General features: G+C 33.0%; 2 protein-coding genes across 8 annotated transcripts in view; both read left to right on the top strand.

Moving 5' to 3' along the window:
• The window catches only part of LOC126736366 (transcriptional regulator ATRX-like), a 292,446-nt gene that overhangs the window by 106,340 nt on the left and 168,646 nt on the right, over positions 1–17,460 (top strand). For all 7 annotated transcript variants that reach the window (XM_050440688.1, XM_050440690.1, XM_050440686.1 and 4 more), the window contains exons 18-20: positions 12,505–12,690; positions 12,746–12,936; positions 12,995–13,155. In XM_050440688.1, coding sequence (XP_050296645.1) covers positions 12,505–12,690; positions 12,746–12,936; positions 12,995–13,155 — 538 coding nt within the window. The remainder of the gene's footprint in view (positions 1–12,504; positions 12,691–12,745; positions 12,937–12,994; positions 13,156–17,460) is intronic.
• LOC126736373 (transcription factor Adf-1-like) lies at positions 1,203–4,175 on the top strand. Its single transcript, XM_050440699.1, has 2 exons — positions 1,203–1,960; positions 3,296–4,175. The coding sequence occupies exons 1-2, from the start codon at positions 1,828–1,830 to the stop codon at positions 4,087–4,089; spliced, it is 927 nt and encodes a 308-aa protein (XP_050296656.1). The 5' UTR covers positions 1,203–1,827; the 3' UTR covers positions 4,090–4,175.

Genomic DNA, 17,460 nt, shown 5'->3' with positions numbered 1-17,460 from the left:
CACTCGCTTTCTGATGCTACTCTTTTTTGCTGCCCGGTGGCGACTGCGTTATACAGGGGCGTCTTCAATATTAGAACTATAATAGCGTTGTGCGGAAATTTTGTACTTTAAAAATGCCGGCGATATGTTGCGTAGATGGCTGCAGGAGTAAAAGTGGATATACATTTTTTTAAAAATAAAAATGGATTAGTTTACAGAAAAAAATACACGCTTTTCTTCAGTATTTCTTAAATATCTCGGAAAATTGAGATCCTACAAAAAAATCTAATAAACAAAAGTTGGTTTAAAAACAAAAGATTGGCTTTTGTTTGATTTATCTAGGTGCTATAGGCGTTAAGATACAACTGTGTGAACATAACCCCTTTTTTTAGATAACAAAATATAATGACGTAAAATAATAACGTGAAATAATTTAAAAAAAAAAAAACGTTTTTTAGACAAATATCCAGCACATTTTTTCAAGTATGTACTATCAAAAACTTTAAAAATAAACTTGATTGTAGTCATTAGCATAAAAATTAAAAAAGTTAGGAATAAAAAAAAATAATAATAATAATAAAATAAAAGCAGTTTTAAAAACATTTATCATAAAAAATTATGTATTTATTTCAAAAATTAAAGCGTAGCCTTCTACAATGGACTATATATAGGTACTAATAATATGTTCAAAAAGTGTCAGCGATTTAGAGTACATATTTTTTTTAAATCGTGATTTTAACCTAAAAAAATGCAAAATTTTTGGTAATATTCTGTTATTAGTGGTGGTTTTTAATAGTGAAAGCTATCCGATTTATTATTAGTTGCATTGCAATCATTTGAATGATATAAATTTTAGCCACTTATACCGTCTAACCATACTTAAAACTGCATTTTTTTCGTCAGTAAGGGTGGTTTTTAAGGGTTTAAGTTTCAAAATATTGATGTGTACTATAATCCCCAATATTTATTTTGCATATTTATATGAATTCTAGGTTGTAAAACACCTATTTTCGTTTTATTTTAATTTTAGTGGTTTGTTCTTTCATCCCCTATTTAAAAAGCAAATAATTAGGCATTTATTAAGTTTTTTTTATTTAACTGCCTTTTTATATTTCACTGTTACCGAGTTCCATATGCTGAGTGTTGTTATCACATTATTATGTAAATTTTATTAAATATTTAAAAAATGGGCATATTAACGAAGTTATTATTAATTAAGTGTATGTAATATTAGGTAGATAGTTTCTTGGTCAGTTAAGAAAAGAGCATGAAAGGAACGTAAAGCTAAGATTTAATTGTGTACATTCTAATAAACTTAATTTTAAAGCTATCTACCAAGTGTTTTTCTTACAGTTATTTGTTCAAAAGAGATACTTAATAATATTCTTTCAATTTCATTTTAACAATAATACAAAGTGCCTTTAATTTCAAAAAATTCCATATATTACACGCTGCCCGCCGCGATGTACGAAAATATTCCTTATTAAAAATGTTTCAAACACCCCCCGTATCGTAAAGGATTGCCGTCGAAACTAAATAATGATTTACGACCGCGTAAAAAAAGTCGGCACTGTTTAGAAGTCCCTACTTCAAACGGCCGCAAGAGAGTAAAGGTTGGGACACACATATCCGGACCGTGCCAGGACCGAGACACGGCCGGGTGTCGGACGTCACCCGCTTCTGAATTAAAACAATTAAAATATATGGAAATGTTCACACATGATTGTGACGTATCCGGGTCACGTCGCCGATTCGTGTGCGGACCGGGCGGAATATCGTTAGTTTAATTTTTGACGTCCGGTGTATCGGAACGGAGCTCGAGTGCATTAATTTAAAGCTGTGTTTAATATGGACATAGAGAGGTTAATAGAAGAAGTACGAAAATTTCCTGTACTTTACGATCAAAAACATGGGAAATATAGGAATACTGAATATAAGGAACGAGTTTGGAAACAAATTGCAACAGACTTGCAAGTTAAAGGTAGGTAAACAAATTGCTTTTGAGATGACAAAAATATACAGGATGTTTCTTAATAATATGCTAATATTTAAGGGGGTAATTCTTGAAAACATTGGTTGGTGTATGGCGTTTATGTATGAAAGAGCATTTCTTGACCAAATACATTTTTCGAAAGCATGTTAAATATTATTAAAAAATATAGCCAATTCACTTTTATTATATAAGTGGGTAGATATCCTAGTTTTACTTAATACTACTTAATTTTTAATTTTACAAAAAAAAAAACAAAGTACGGTTGTGTAATTAAAGTCTCAACGCTACCTCCTCTTGCCATTCTACACTCCCTTCTGGTGAATTCAAAAAGGTTTTCAGTTGCTCTCGCACATCAAATGCAGCATCTGTAGATCTACCACGAAGCCGAGGTAGGTTTTGAAGATTTGAATATCTGTCAGATTTTCTATCTGCTTCACTTTCGTTCAACACCTGTTTAGAAACCTTATAACCTTCGATTTTTCGAATAAAGTTGTACAAAATACATGCAGTCATAACGATGTTTGTTAGATTTTCAGGATCTCCTTGGAGGGTTCTATTAAATATTCTAAATTTCTGTTGCAGGATACCAAAAGCATTTTCCGATATTCTTCTTGCCCGACTCAAACGATAATTAAAAATAGCTTTGTCATTTGTCAAGCCCCTTCCTGGATAAGGTCTCATTAAATATCTTTTCAGAGGAAAAGCTTCATCGCCAACAATTACCATTGGAAGTTCAATATTAGTGTTAGGTAATGCTTTAATTTTTGGTACATTAAGTTTGTTATTTTCTAATGACTTTCCAAGATTTGAGTTTGCCAAAATACCTCCATCTGAGTTTTTCCCATATGCTCCCAGATCTACTGCAATAAAGTTGTAGCACGGATCAACAAAGGCCAGCAGCACAATAGAATATGTCTTCTTGTAATTCCAATAAAGACTTTCTGAGTTTTTTGGAGCTTGTATTACAACATGCTTCCCATCTATGGCCCCGATGCAATTTGGAAACTGCCATTTTCTCCAAAATTCTTCCGCTATAGGATTCCATTCATTTTCTTTCGGTACAGGCATAACCTCATCTAACAAAACATTGATTATTGCTTTAGAGGTGTCATGGATAATGGATGCAACTGTTGATTTTCCCAGCCTGTAGCTAAAGAAAATGGTTTTGAAAGAATCTCCTGTAGCAAGGAATCTGAAACAGAAAAACGAGGTTAACCTTAAATTAAGAAATCTAGAATTAGTAACGATAACAATGTTTCACAATATTTGACATTCAACATTTTGTGATTTTCAGTAGGTAATATTTTTTATATTTTGTTGCAGGTGGAGTCGAGGAATGCAAGAAAAAGTGGACATCAGTTCGTGATCAGCTACGGGAGACTTTGCAGAAAAGGAAAACCAGCTCAGGACAAGCTGCTGTGCGTCAGCACAAATATAAGTACGAAGACCTCTTAATGTTCTTGCAACCCCACATTGCAGAACGAGAGACAATTTCCAATGTTCTATATAATCCCGAAGGAGAGGAGGGTGAACATGAATCTACTTTAGAAGAATCTCAAGACGAGGATTCTAATATTCAAGATTTTGCGCAAAAAAATAGTGGAAATGAGGAACCTATAACTGAAAATCAGGACAGTGAAACACAAAGTGGAATAACTGCTCAGTCTTCGCAAATGCCCCCGGCAGGGTCCTCCCTCTCTTCCAATAATAAAAACAAATTTGTAAGGCCGCCGTTAAAACGAAAATTTCAGCATGAGCGCCATCTACAACAATCACCGTCAAGCCAGCTCATGACTTATATTTTAGCAGTAAAAAAAGGAGCTGAAAAAGTAGCTAATAAACGTTCAAGAGAGAGGGAAGAGCAACATCCGGTTGATGCTTTTTTAGCGGGTATAGCACCAGCCCTTAAATCGCTGCATCCGATACTTTTCAATCAGGCGAAAGGAAGCATTTTTTCAATTGTACAAGAGTTTGAATTAAAGCAACTCACAAATAATAGTTACCCTCAGAATCAGTATATTCCTCCGATTTCGCCAGCATCTTCGTCGCTAACTGTTCCAACGCCAGAACCTTCACCTGTACAATCATTGTCTAGTCCTACATACTTTGAATTTTAGGCAAAATGCGGAAAAATATGTCACCACTACTAACGAGCCTTTTTTAAAAGTTTTTTGCTATAATAATATAATTTGTTTATTAAATATGCGCGTCTTTTAATTAACTAGCAATATGAAAAACAAATACATACCCTTAAATTAATTTTACTTACCTTAAAAATACAGCCAGGCGTTGTGTGGGAGAAATTGATGGACTCCAAAAAGTATCATTTTTTTTCAATTCTGCTTCAAGTTTGTTTAGTAGTTGATGGAATGTAAACTGTGTCATCCTGAAATACTCGTAAAATTTTGTCTCATCATCGATGAGAAGAGGGAATAGCGTTCGAAACTCCCCTTGTAGAGATCTTGTCTTCCATGCACTGTGAACCCATATATTTCTGTTACTTGGCTTTCTCATTCTTGTTTCATTCTCTTCCTCCTCTAAAGCAAGGGCTATCATGCCCAAGTCACTATTTCGAAAACTACTAAACATTTTAACTATTAAAAAAAAAATAAGACGACAGATATTTCAATGTCACAGTAATGGAAACGAACGGAACACTGGCGAGACCCGGAAGAGTGTGGCTTGAAGACAAACGTACCGAGGGACGAGCGCCACCCGGCCGCGTCTCGGTCCTGGCACGGTCCGGATATGTGTGTCCCAACCTTGAACCTACTCTCTTCTTCTTTATACTGTGACGAGCCCCAGGAAGACACATTGATATTTGTCTTCCGAAATTTGGAGCATTTAATCGAACCAAATACGCATCAAGCAGGCTACAGAGGTCCCGCCGCATCAGCGTTCAGCCTATTACGTATGCAAAATTTACTCGCGGAAAAGACATTCGAGCGTTTGTCTATCGAAGTCGACCAGCTATTTTATTATGCTGTTGAGGGTTATTGTTTATGGACACGCTTGATCTGGTCGGCCGCAATACATCTTCAGTTTTGTTTCGTTTTGATGAATCTGCATTTGGTGGGGGCGCGTGCTATATTAATTTAATACTTAGTATTTTTATTTTTGGGTGTATAGAAAAGGTTTTTTTAGTAAAAAATTCAATATCACTAAAATATCCAATTTTAGTGGTTATTTATGAACGACTGTTTGATATTGGCAATTGTATTTTAGTTGTGTTTTTTTGTAAGTAGTATTTATTTTTATCTATTTATCTTTTAATGCTAGTAGTAATTATTTTTTTCGTTTTTATATCACTACATAATTTTTCTCTTTGAGTTAATATTTCATGCGCTTTCATTCTCTATTTCATTAAAGTGAATAATATTGAATACACATTTTTTTCTAATTAACGATTTTTAAGGTTTGTCTACCCGAAAAAAAGTTCGCCACTGCTCAGCATTGAATGCCTTAGCTTCTGCCATAAACAATTCCTTGCATAATGGCATCTTTCCAGCATGTTTGAAGGAGGCAGTGGTTACCCCTCTTTATAAGGGTGGAGATTTGAGTGAGCCTTGTAATTTCCGTCCAATTTCTATATTATCTACCCTCTCCAAGATAGTTGAAAAACTTGCAAAAATCAGATTTTTTTCTTTTTTGCAACATAATTGCATTTTATCTGCAAATCAGTTTGGATTTCAAATGGGAAAAGGGACTCGTGACGCTGTTTTCGGCTTTTTGGAGAGTGTCTATGGGTCCTTAAATTCTGGAGAGTCCGCGGCGGCAGTGTTTTGCGATTTATCCAAGGCATTTGATTGTGTAGATCATGAAATACTGCTGTCTAAGTTCAATAATTATGGCTTTAGAGGTGTGGCATTGCAATGGCTGGAATCCTATCTGTCCAATCGTACCCAAAGAGTTACAGTATCTGGATGTTTATCCGATTCCAGATCCCTTAAAACTGGAGTACCTCAGGGTTTAGTGTTAGGACCACTATTATTTTTGCTCTATCTAAATAATTTGGGTTCATTAAAACTGCAGGGCAAAGTGGTTCAGTTTGCTAATGATACCACCATTTTATGGAATCATAGAGATTCTGATAATGTTGAGCCCAGGTTTTTAAGGATCTTAAGATTTTATCGGAGTGGTGTGCTGCAAACAGGCTTGTATTTAATGTAGGCAAAACCTTTATTATGGGATTTAAGTGTGACGTTCGGGGCCTTATGTTTAGTGAAAACTCCCCCTTGCAAAACAAAGAAAGCTGTAAGTTCTTTGGTATTACCATTGATGGTCGCCTTCGCTTCGAAGATCATATCCTAAATTTTGCATCAAAATTATCCTCTGGATGCTTTGCAGTAAGAATGGCGGGGCATGAGCTGGGAGGGGTAGTTGCACATTCAGTGTACTTTTCTCTTATTGAGTCCCATCTTCGTTATGGCTTGCCTTTTTGGGGTTTAAGCAACAAGGGATTATTAAACATAATTTTTGTGATTCAAAAAAGGCAGTTAGATACCTATGTTCCGCTAGGTTAAGAGATTCTTGTAAACCTCTCTTTATATCTCAAAAAATCCTAACTCTTTTTTCTTTTTTTATCTTAGAAACAGCTACTCTTATTCATAAATTTCCTAAACCTCCCTCTAACACTGGTCATATGACTCGCCAGGTTAACGATTTTCCCTTACCAATCCCTACATCCTCCCTCACCAAGAACTCACTTATAAACCTTAGCAAAAAAATTTACAACCATGTTCCTCTATGTATCAGACAAATTTTAGAAGTTAAGTAATTTAAAAAGGAATTAAAATGACTTTTATTATTCAGGGCATATTATAGCGTTGACGATTTTTTTGATGATAGCTTTTAACCTGTACTCTGACATCATTTTAGTGTTTTAGTTTTGTTTCCTATTAAATAATTTAATTTACTTTCTCTAAATTCTGTTTTACTGACAGCTTTACATATTTTTTATCAAATTTATCAAAAAGATGCTTTTTTTTTCTCAATCTGTTTTGTTATGATTAATGTTGGTAATGTGTGTAAATTTTATGGTAAAGTGTTTTAGATGTTATGTTTGTTTGAAATTTGAAATTTAAAGTGAATTTGGAATTTTTTAGTTTTTAGGATGCTTATACACAAGATTTTGTTGTCTTACGTAATATAACACATTTTCTTTTCTTTCTTTCTTTCTTTCTAAAACAGCACTTCTGAAAATTACAGATGATATAATTGAAGGTGATCGTGGAAAATTTACTGCACTAGTGCTGTTAGACTATAGCAAGGCATTTGATCGAATCAATCACAAACTGCTTTATGCCATTTTGAGCCGTGTGGGGTTTGACTATAATGCACTTTCTCTCATTAAAAATTATTTAACAAACCGGAAACAGTTTGTTGAAACCAGCAAAGGTGTATCATCCGAAGGTAAACTGGTGTGTGGGGTACCACAAGGCTCTATCCCATTTTGTTTTGCATTTATACTTGTAACCTTACTAGTTGCCTAAAATATTGCAAAGCTCATTTGTATGCAGATGATACACAACTATATTTTTCATTTTTTCCTGAGCAAAAAGTGCTACCAGCCAAATTAATAACGATCTGGAACGATTGATTAGTATTTCTATTAAACACAATTTAGTGACAAATGCATCAAAATTCTTAATTTTTGGTAAGGATCGGAGAGCACTTAAAGAAGATCTAATTTTAATGGCTTCTGCGGAACGCCTTCCGCATTCTGATTGTTCTCGTAATAGTAGAGGATCTCACCATACTACGACCTTCACCCATAACGTTACGGGATGAAACGTATATTTTCATAAAATGTAGTATATCTTAAAATGTATTCCGCAAAGGTTGCCTGAAAAATCTTGTGCAAAATATTAATTATTAATGATTAAAAATTATTATTTTTTAAACATTGCACTCATTCTGTTACGCATTAAATTATGTACTAATCGGAAGTACGTAACTTGTGAAATATGCATCCACTGGGTTGCCTTCTTTTTTCTTGTGCAGTTACTACGCAGCCAGGTGCGCGGAGGTGATTCGCAATAGTAATTTGCACCTATTGAGTTACGCAATAAAACATTATATTAAATTAAAGTTAATTTTATTGCAAACAATATGGCATAGGGTTGCTTGCGAAAAACCTGTGCATAATCCCGGTTGCCGATTTTTAAAAAGTTCAAATTCTCGCGCGGCTAATAATTCTTGGCTTGTATCTAATAAAATAATATAATAATATATAAATAATACTTGTCAAAATAAAAAGTTTCCATACATTTTTCCACCACCCTACTGACTTTCTACATTCACAGGGAATTTGGTATATGCAGTTCTTGGTGTCCAGGCATTCTGTAGTAAAATATCTAAAATAGTTTCAAAACTATTAATAAACTTGAAAACTGATTTTTTTTGGTTTGGTAGCCGAAACTGTACGACCTTGTATTTTTTTTTTTACAAAACAAAAACATATACATTTTTAAAATGTTATGAAGACAAACAATTACGACTCTTACATCCTAAAGATAATAGTAATAATAATAAGGTTATTTCCAAAATTATAAAATTTAAATACAAAATACTTATTCTACTTTACGTACAAGGAAGAAATAAATGATTAGTACCAAAGCTGCTCTATTTAGAAGCTTGTTGGTACTTTTTCTTTAGGGATATGTATAGTCCAATTCGGGTTTAAAGGTCAATATCGGGTTTTTCTTGTCTTCTGCAAAAAGCAGAATCTTGTCCTTTTTACATCATAATGGCATTTTGTCTGCAAATCAGTTTGGATTTCAAGCCGGTAAAGGGACTCATGATGCTGTTTTTAGCTTTTTGGAGAGCGTCTATGTGTCCTTGAATTCTGGAGAGTTATCGGCGGCAGTGTTTTGTGATCTATCCAAAGCATTTGACTGTGTGGATCATGGAATACTGTTATCTAAGCTCGATAAATATGGTTTTAGGGGCGTAGCGTTGCGATGGCTTGAGTCCTATCCATGAAATCGTACTCAGAAGGTTACAGTGTCAGGGCGTTTGTCTGCTTCTAGATCCCTAAAATGCGGCGTTCCCAGGGTTCAGTGTTGGGACCACTGTTATTTTTACTGTATGTGAATGACTTGAGTTCATTGAAACTGCAGGGCAAGGTGGTTCAGTTTGCTGATGATACCACCATACTATGGAGCCATAAAAATTCTGATTATATTAAGACTTGTATCCTTGAAGACCTTCAGATTTTATCAGGGGGTGTGCTTCCAACAGGCTCGTGTTTAATGTAAGAAAGACGTCTATTATGGGGTTTAAGTGCGATGTTCAGGGTCTGATGTTTGACAAAAATTCCTTCTTGCAGAATAAAGAGTGCTGCACGTTCAGTGTACTTTTCACTTATTGAATCTCATATTCGGTATGGCTTGCCTTTTTGGGGTTTAACCAATAAGGGGCTACTTAACATTGTCTTTGTTATTCAAAAAAAAGCAGTTAGATACCTGTGTTCTGCTGAGTTAAAAGATTCTTGCAAACCCCTCTTCATTTCTGAAAAAATTCTAACTCTTTTTTCACTCTTATCTTAGAAACAGCTGCTCTTATTCACAAAATTCCCAAACTACCCTCTGACACTGGCCATTTGACTCGTCGTGTAAATGATGTTCCCCTACCTATTTCTACGTCTTCCCTTACCAAATCTCATTGATTTACATAAGTAAAAAACTTACTAAAATTTAAGTAAAAATATTACAATCATGTTCCTCTATGTGTTAGACATATATCGGATGTTAAGAAATTTAAAAGAGAATTAAAGACGCTTTTCTTGGCTAAGGCATATTATAACCTGGATGACTTTTTTAATGATAGGTTTTAACCTTGGACATGTTGGAAAGTTTTTTCCTTTTTTCCTCTCTAGTTTTTGTCAACAAGTTTACCTTTATTAAGTAATTGATTGTTTTATTTAGTTATCTTTAATTCAAGTATGTTCAAAGAGTTTTGTCTTCTTGTGTTTAATTTTGTTCATTGTTTTGTCAATTTTTGAAATTGTATTTGTGTTTTGTTTTTTTAGCTTGTAGGATGCTTGTACACAAGATTATTCTTACGTAATATAGCACATTTTCTTCCTTTCTTTCTTTCTTTCAATTCACGCACACAGTAGCACATAGGAATCAACAAAAGAACATGGGAATTATCAAACGTTTAATTAAAGTTATCGCTCTGTTATTACAAAAATAATAAGAACAAGCTACAAGTTATTCACCAAACGATGAAATATAGCCGCATCGAATCCATTGCCTTACATAAACTTTAAACGTTGCTGTAGACATTTTTTCCTATATAGGTGGTATAATATTATAAAGTTTCGGTGCTAAATATTTGAAATGACGCTGACGATTATTTTTTTTGTTCTTATCAACACGTGCATTTTGATTAAGCCTATTTCTTGTGGGGTATGTGTGCAATAAAGTTTCAAGAATATTTTTTTTTATATATATTTATACTTGCATTGAAACAGTAAAGTTTCCTCATGTCCATTATTTTTCTTTCCTTATAAAGTAAATTGGTTGGAAATAGTCGATTTTGTTCAAAATAATTCTAGGTCTACAATAATACCCAAATATTTTATTGACGGTGATGCAGAAAATGCAGCAATTGACAACGATTGACTAATTTCTAAAGCCCCTATTTGGGAAAGATTTCTGGTAAAAAAGTAAAACTAATATATTTTGTTTTTTGCCCATTTAATGTTAGTTTGCTTTTCTTTAACGAATCGGCAAATAATTGAAAATAATTTTCGGCTGTTTGTTTTAGGGCTTGCCAGATCTCTCCTGTGTAGACAACAACTGTGTCGTCGGCGAAACTTATAATTCTTATAAAATAAGAAGAAACTTATAATTCTTACTTAATAAATAAAAGTAGTCTTATTACAGTGCCTTGGGGTACTCCACATTTGATATCTCTCATTTCGCTATAACTGTTGTTAACTTTTACCACTTGTTTCCCACCTGTCAAACAACTTTCGATAATTTTATTGGCTACGCCCCGAATGCCGCAACTTTTTAATTTTTTTAAAAGTGTTGAGTGGTTTACCGTGTCAAATGCTTTTGCTAGGTCTACAAATATACCTAAGATTGGATTATTTACATCCAATGCGTCCTACAGCAGTTCCGTTATTTTAATAACGTCATCCTCGGTTGACGTCTTCTCCCGCAACCCACATTGGTTTGGGGATAAGATCCTTTTTTTTTCTTAAAGTTATTTACTCTTTGTTTCAAAATCATTTCAATTATCTTGAATACATTCGAAATAAGGGAAACTGGTCTAAAATTATTAACATCATCCAAAGACCCCGATTTATGAAGTGGTATAACAGTGCCCATTTTTAGAATATCCGGAAAAACACCTGTACTGAAGCATACATTTGTTATTAGACATAAAGGCTGTGAAATATATTTAGACATTTTTTTTAAAATCAAGTCTCTGATCGAAGATTGTCATGCCTTGGTGCTTTATTATTTTTTAGTTGGTGTATAGTTTTTTCAACTTTTTGCTGATCGGTCAAAAGCAGGAACATAGACTCTTCCACAAATGTACCCTCAACAAAACTCTCTTGACAATTAAACTTTGAGGCTAATGTTGGTCCTATGTTACTAAAGAAGTCATTAAAATGTTCTGACAGTGCCTTATTTTCAGAAATAATATCGAAATTCTCGCTTTTTAAATTTGTTATCTGCCTTTGCTCGGTGTTCTTTCGGCCACACAAGCGATCAACATGTTTGTAAAGATATATATTCTTTTTTGGCTTTTTTTATGTTGCGATTAACCAAATTAATTCCACTTTTGTATTCTAATTTTAGCTGCTCATTATTTGGTTGTTGCATACATTTTTTAAAAAGATCGTTTTTATTATTTATCGCCTTAAGTAACTTCTTATCAACCCAAACTTGCTTACCACAATTTTTCCTTGTTCGTTTTATTGTATGCGTATTTTTTTCTATGTAAAATTTTAATTTAATAATAAAATGATCTGTGTAAATATTAACATCGTTATTACAAGTGGAAAAAGACCATCTCATAATTTATAAATTTTTGAATTCTATGATCTGGTATTTGAGTTTTTACTGATTTATTGTATTCCAATATCAATACTATTGGGTAGTGATCAGTGATATCATAATTAAGTATATAAGATTTGATATTAAAAAAAAAACGGTTTTTCCGCAATTTAACAAAATAATGGTCGATACATGTTGCTGATGTAGGTCTTGTAATTTCATTAATGTAAGATAGGAATCCAAAAAAAGAGAGAATGTTCTTGTATTCTTCATTTAGATATTCATTGGAAAAAAGGTTTATATTTAAACCCCCTGTTAAAATGTGTATATCATAGAATTATATAGATATAAGGATGACTCTCTAAAAGTCGAAACGTCGAAATTTAATTAAAAAAGGTTTTCTTTGATTTGGAAAACAATTTCTTTCCTAAATCTGTTATTGGGTTGTAAAAAATACGCATGTTTTTTTTCTAAATTAAGATTTTTTTATAAATTTATGTTTTTTTGATGTAGGCAAAGGACGTCGAAATATAAGAGCCCTCTTGGAAGAAGACGATTTAGCAGAGGCCACTCAGAGGGCACATAATGAAGAGAAAGAAAGAATCAAACGTCTTCAAGAAAGAGATAAGGCCAAAGAAGTGTACTCTCAATCTGTGTCCAGTTTTGCATCTCAAACCGAGGACGAAGTAAATCCTTTAAGTAAGTTAATTCAAGTAAATGCCATAGTGATTATAATTTAATTCTTTTTACTCAGTTTTGGATGCCTCCGACGAAATTACCATTAAAGTCCACCCGCAAATTGTTAAACGATTAAAACCGCATCAAAGGGACGGCATACAGTTTATGTGGGACTCGTGCTACGAAAGTGTCTCGCAGTTACAGAAAAGCTACAAAGGCTCTGGCTGTATTTTGGCTCATTGCATGGGACTCGGAAAAACTTTACAAGTATAATATTTTCATTTTCTTTTAAAACAATAACTGCATACGAAGTATTTTGATTTAGGCTTTGGCTTTGATCCAGACTCTATTTGCTTATCAAGAGCTAACTAAAACAAAGCACGTCTTAGTAGTGTGTCCACTCTCAACGGTTTCTAATTGGAGGAACGAGTATAAATTGGCCTACAAGCACATTAGAGATCCGCAAGTCAAGTTATACACTATTGAGTAAGTAATAAATTGTTTGTTTCTTGTTTTGTACCATCGCAGTTATTTAGAAATTATTGGGGAATAATATAGCAAAAAAAGACGTTTTGCTTATGCAGCATGATTTTTTGATCTTAGAAAATGAGACCCTTAAGGAGATTTATGAGAAAATGGAATATAGAGATATAGTTCATACGATATCAATCTGAACAGCAAAAAAAAAAAACAAAACTGTGGGCATAAGCGGCATCTTCTTTATGAGACATAGGCGTGCAACGGCAAATTTTTTATTTAATTAAATTTACATTAAATATTAGTATATTAATTTATAACAAGATAGTAAAGTAATTTTTTTTTTAAATTATCCCAGACTTGCTAATTCGAAATTGCAGTTTTTTTAATACTACTTTGATTTTTTTTTTATTTTCATCATGATAATGTGTAGTAGCATTTTTTTAAATATTATTACATATAAAATGGGTAAAAATAAGAACTTACATAAAAAAATTGTATTAAAGAAGTGTAGTCCCTTCTTGCAATGGAGTTAAATTAGAAATAAAACTATCAATCACTCTCAATTAATTTAATTTTCAAAAAACCAAAATGGGAGATGCCCGTCATCAGGGTTAAATTTGATTTGGTTCGCATGTCGAGGGTGAGATGAACAATACATTCACAATTAAAATAGAGTTATATTTATGTATCGAATAAATTAAAATTTTTCAAAATGTATGTAAAAGAGATGAAATATTGGTCAAATGTCACAAAACCTTCTTAACCTAAACATAGATGGCGATGACATAATTAATTTACATCACATACCAATTTAATAAAAATTTGGTATAAAACACTAATGTTTTCAGATATTCAATTATATAGCTACATAATTTTTCATTAATTTTACTTAGAATGCGGTTTTTTTGCATTTCTTCTAAAAATCTAAAATATACTAAGACTTAAAATTCACTATCAGAATTTTCTGAACTTGAGTCCAAATTTGGAGTTATAACAATAGGGTCAACAGCGGGTAAAATGCCATATTCATCTTCTTTTTTTCAACACTTCGGACACAATTCTTCCATATATCAGTTTTGTTTATTTCTTCAACAACTGCTCTTATGGTTTCTAAGACGAAAGCACTGTCAGTTGGGAAATGATTATATTTCCGTATTTTGTCCTTCAGAGTAGCCCAAATCATTTCAATAGGATTAAAAACGCAGTAATACGGAGGAAGACGTAAAATTGTATAACCATTTGCCTCGCAAATTTTGTCAAGGACTTATTCTTTTTAAAAAATTCTTTTTTTATTATTTCCAATAACGTCTTTTTTGTCGCCTTTTTAGGAATCTGCAAGTTTTTAATTTCCCTAAATTTCGAAATTTCTTCTTTTTTTGTGGAATTATTGGGAATTTTATTATGCAACCGGGAATGATATGATGCATTATCCATCACAACAACAGAATTTGGTGATAAATTTAGCAACAATTGCTTAGTAAACCATTTTTCAAACAGACTGGCTGTCATGTCTTCATGGTAGTCAGCAGAGGAGTTCTCAATGTTTTTCGCCGATAATAATAAGGCATTGGGAACAAAGCCGTTAATACCACCGGCGTGTAAAATAATGACGCGTTTGCCGCGAGAACAAGGTCCACTTAGTGTGCACATTTTGGTATTATCAACCCAACCACTCTTAAGAGGATTCATCAGCACGTGACCCCGCCAGAATCAGATTTCGGTCGTTCCGTCGGCCGGGTGAATATGTGACAACATTGCTTGGCGTTCGCGTTGCTTTGTTATTGTGCTTTGGTAGTTCAGTCGGCAGGATATTCTGGATAATTCGATACGGACAGACATCGCAAACTTTCGTGTTTGGCTGCGGAGTAACTGATCGTTTGATTATCTCGCAGGGTAGGTAGTAGATAATATCAGATTTTTCTTATTATTTGAAATTGTATTTTTTACAGCTTATACTTTATCTACTACCTACCTAGTTAAATGTACCTACTTCTATATATAAAAATAATTAGAAAACAAAAATTACACTGGTTTTCTGCGTGATGCGAGAATCATTTTAGCTATAAAATGTATAAATGATGCATAAAATATTAGTAAAAAAAACTAAAATATAAAATACATCAGTAAAAAAATAGTAATGGGATACTTTTTTATTGAAAAAAATTTTACCTATCCTATATTATTCGAAAAAGTGTTACATTCTTTATAGTTTGGCTACAAAAAATATACAAAAGCTATTAAACATTTTTTAGTATGATAATTACAGGAATATTTTAGGTGTATGATAACTATAAACAATAGTATAAAATTATTAATTAAAAAACTATGACGCTGGGAAAGTCCACAGCGAGTGACTTTCAAACCATACTGGTTTTCAAAATCTAAAATGGCTCGCGCTTCGCTATCATTGCCATATTTTGTAGCTTTATTTCCCATAAAATTTCCATACAACATGGAAGTTATTGTTTTGGAAGGTGACGTTTTAGCTCTCATCTTACAAATTTTGCCAAAATTTGAAGCTGTGATTCTAAGAGACCTTTCTTGCAACTATTTGGAATTAGAAGCCTGACCAATCGTCAATTTTTCAATATCCTTAATCTCGTCTGGACTTTTTTTTAATTCCTCTAAAAATGCTACTTTCTTGCTTATAAATAGGTCACTATCTATAGCTAAAGGTATATAGTTAGCGTCTGGGCCGTAATCCTTGTCGGGAAGTGATGTTTTTTTCTTTTTTTTAATAAACAAAGTTCTTTTTATTAGTTTTTGCTTCTTTAAAAGCCTTATTTTTTACACCTTTCTATATACCTCTTAGCGTATGATCGGGGACTTTTACCAGTTGCTGATTTATGAAGAATGCCATAATAGTCACCATCAGAGTTAAAAGATAATGCAGCAGCCTCGCACCGAGTTTGGTAGGAACCCCTTTTCGAAAAATCAATTCGCTTACCGCCAACGAATTTGCAAACGACATTATTATAGTGCTCCGCAAGATTATTATCCATGTTGAGGATTAGACTGCTGCTATTATCAACTACTCTTTGTAGTGCTGCTAGGACATCTTCATAAATGCCGCAATTTTGCATAATGGGAACCATATTTATTTCCTTATCACCTCTATCACACTTGAAGTAATTTCTTGCCTTGCACTGGGCGTGTTCTCCAAATACATGACTTGGAGCGTTATAAATGTCACCTCTGAGTAAGGAAATCTTTTCATCTATCAAGTTTTCCTCTTGCATTCTATATGCAGTAGCTTTTGTAATTGCAGCCCTTAGTCTCAAAAACCGGCTAAAAACTTCTTTCCTAAGTGCCAAAGGTACTGGTAAATTTTTGGAGCTACTTCGCTTTTCATCTAGAATAAATTAAAAATAAAATTTTTTTTTATAATATCTATATGTGAAAGGGTCTATAGTCTATACCTTAAAAATTATAAAAAAATATATCTATTATGTATATTAAGAATAGAAATACTTAATAAAATACCTATATTATATAAATAATTGTACTTAATATTTATGTTATAATCATGCAAATACTTACTACAGATTTGTCGAACTTTTTTTGCAAAATTTCGCAATAAATGATTTTTGCACTCCACTTTTTGAACCAAATTATTACCATAAGGTTTAGACTGCAACAATTTACGGTATACCGAAGAATCTCCATCTCCAATCATTTTAGTGTATTTTAGATTATAAAACTCTACACTTTTTTTAAAACCTTCCAAAATAATGTCCGCTTCCATTGAGGTCGATGTACCGCTCCAGTTTTTATAACATTTATGTACAGGAATTTCTCTTTTCTTATTTTGGTACCACGAGTACTGAGCAAAATTTGTTTCTTATTCCAAGAAACAATATTTTACCTGTTTTGTATCCTACAATGCAGGCCTACAAATTTGTTTGAGTTGTTTATTATGTTTTAAATTTTTTTTTTAATTGGATTTTAAACCAATATTATAATTACCACACCAGATGAAGAATCATAATTAACGTTATATGAACGCTTTCCCCATGCGCCATCAGTCACTACAGTAATACATGGAATGCCATTGGTATCAACTTCGCCCTCAGCTATTGCTATTTGTGCTTCTTCAGATGCTGCTTCCTGCATACTCTTCCATGAGGATTCTCTGACTAAGTCTGTAACTTTATCATGATAGCTGGTAAAAGTATTTCCACTCATAAACGGCATATTCAATATAGCAGCTATTTCATTTATTTGGGAATATCCAAGACCCGTAGAAATAGTACTTATAACTATAGCCGAATTAGCGTCAAGTTTTCGTTCATCTTTGTCCTCATTTGTAAT

This window comes from Anthonomus grandis, chromosome 5 (assembly GCF_022605725.1).
Source record: "Anthonomus grandis grandis chromosome 5, icAntGran1.3, whole genome shotgun sequence".
NCBI lineage: Eukaryota > Metazoa > Arthropoda > Insecta > Coleoptera > Curculionidae > Anthonomus > Anthonomus grandis.
Note: the sequence above shows the minus strand (reverse complement) of the source record. Positions and strands in the feature narration are given on the sequence as shown.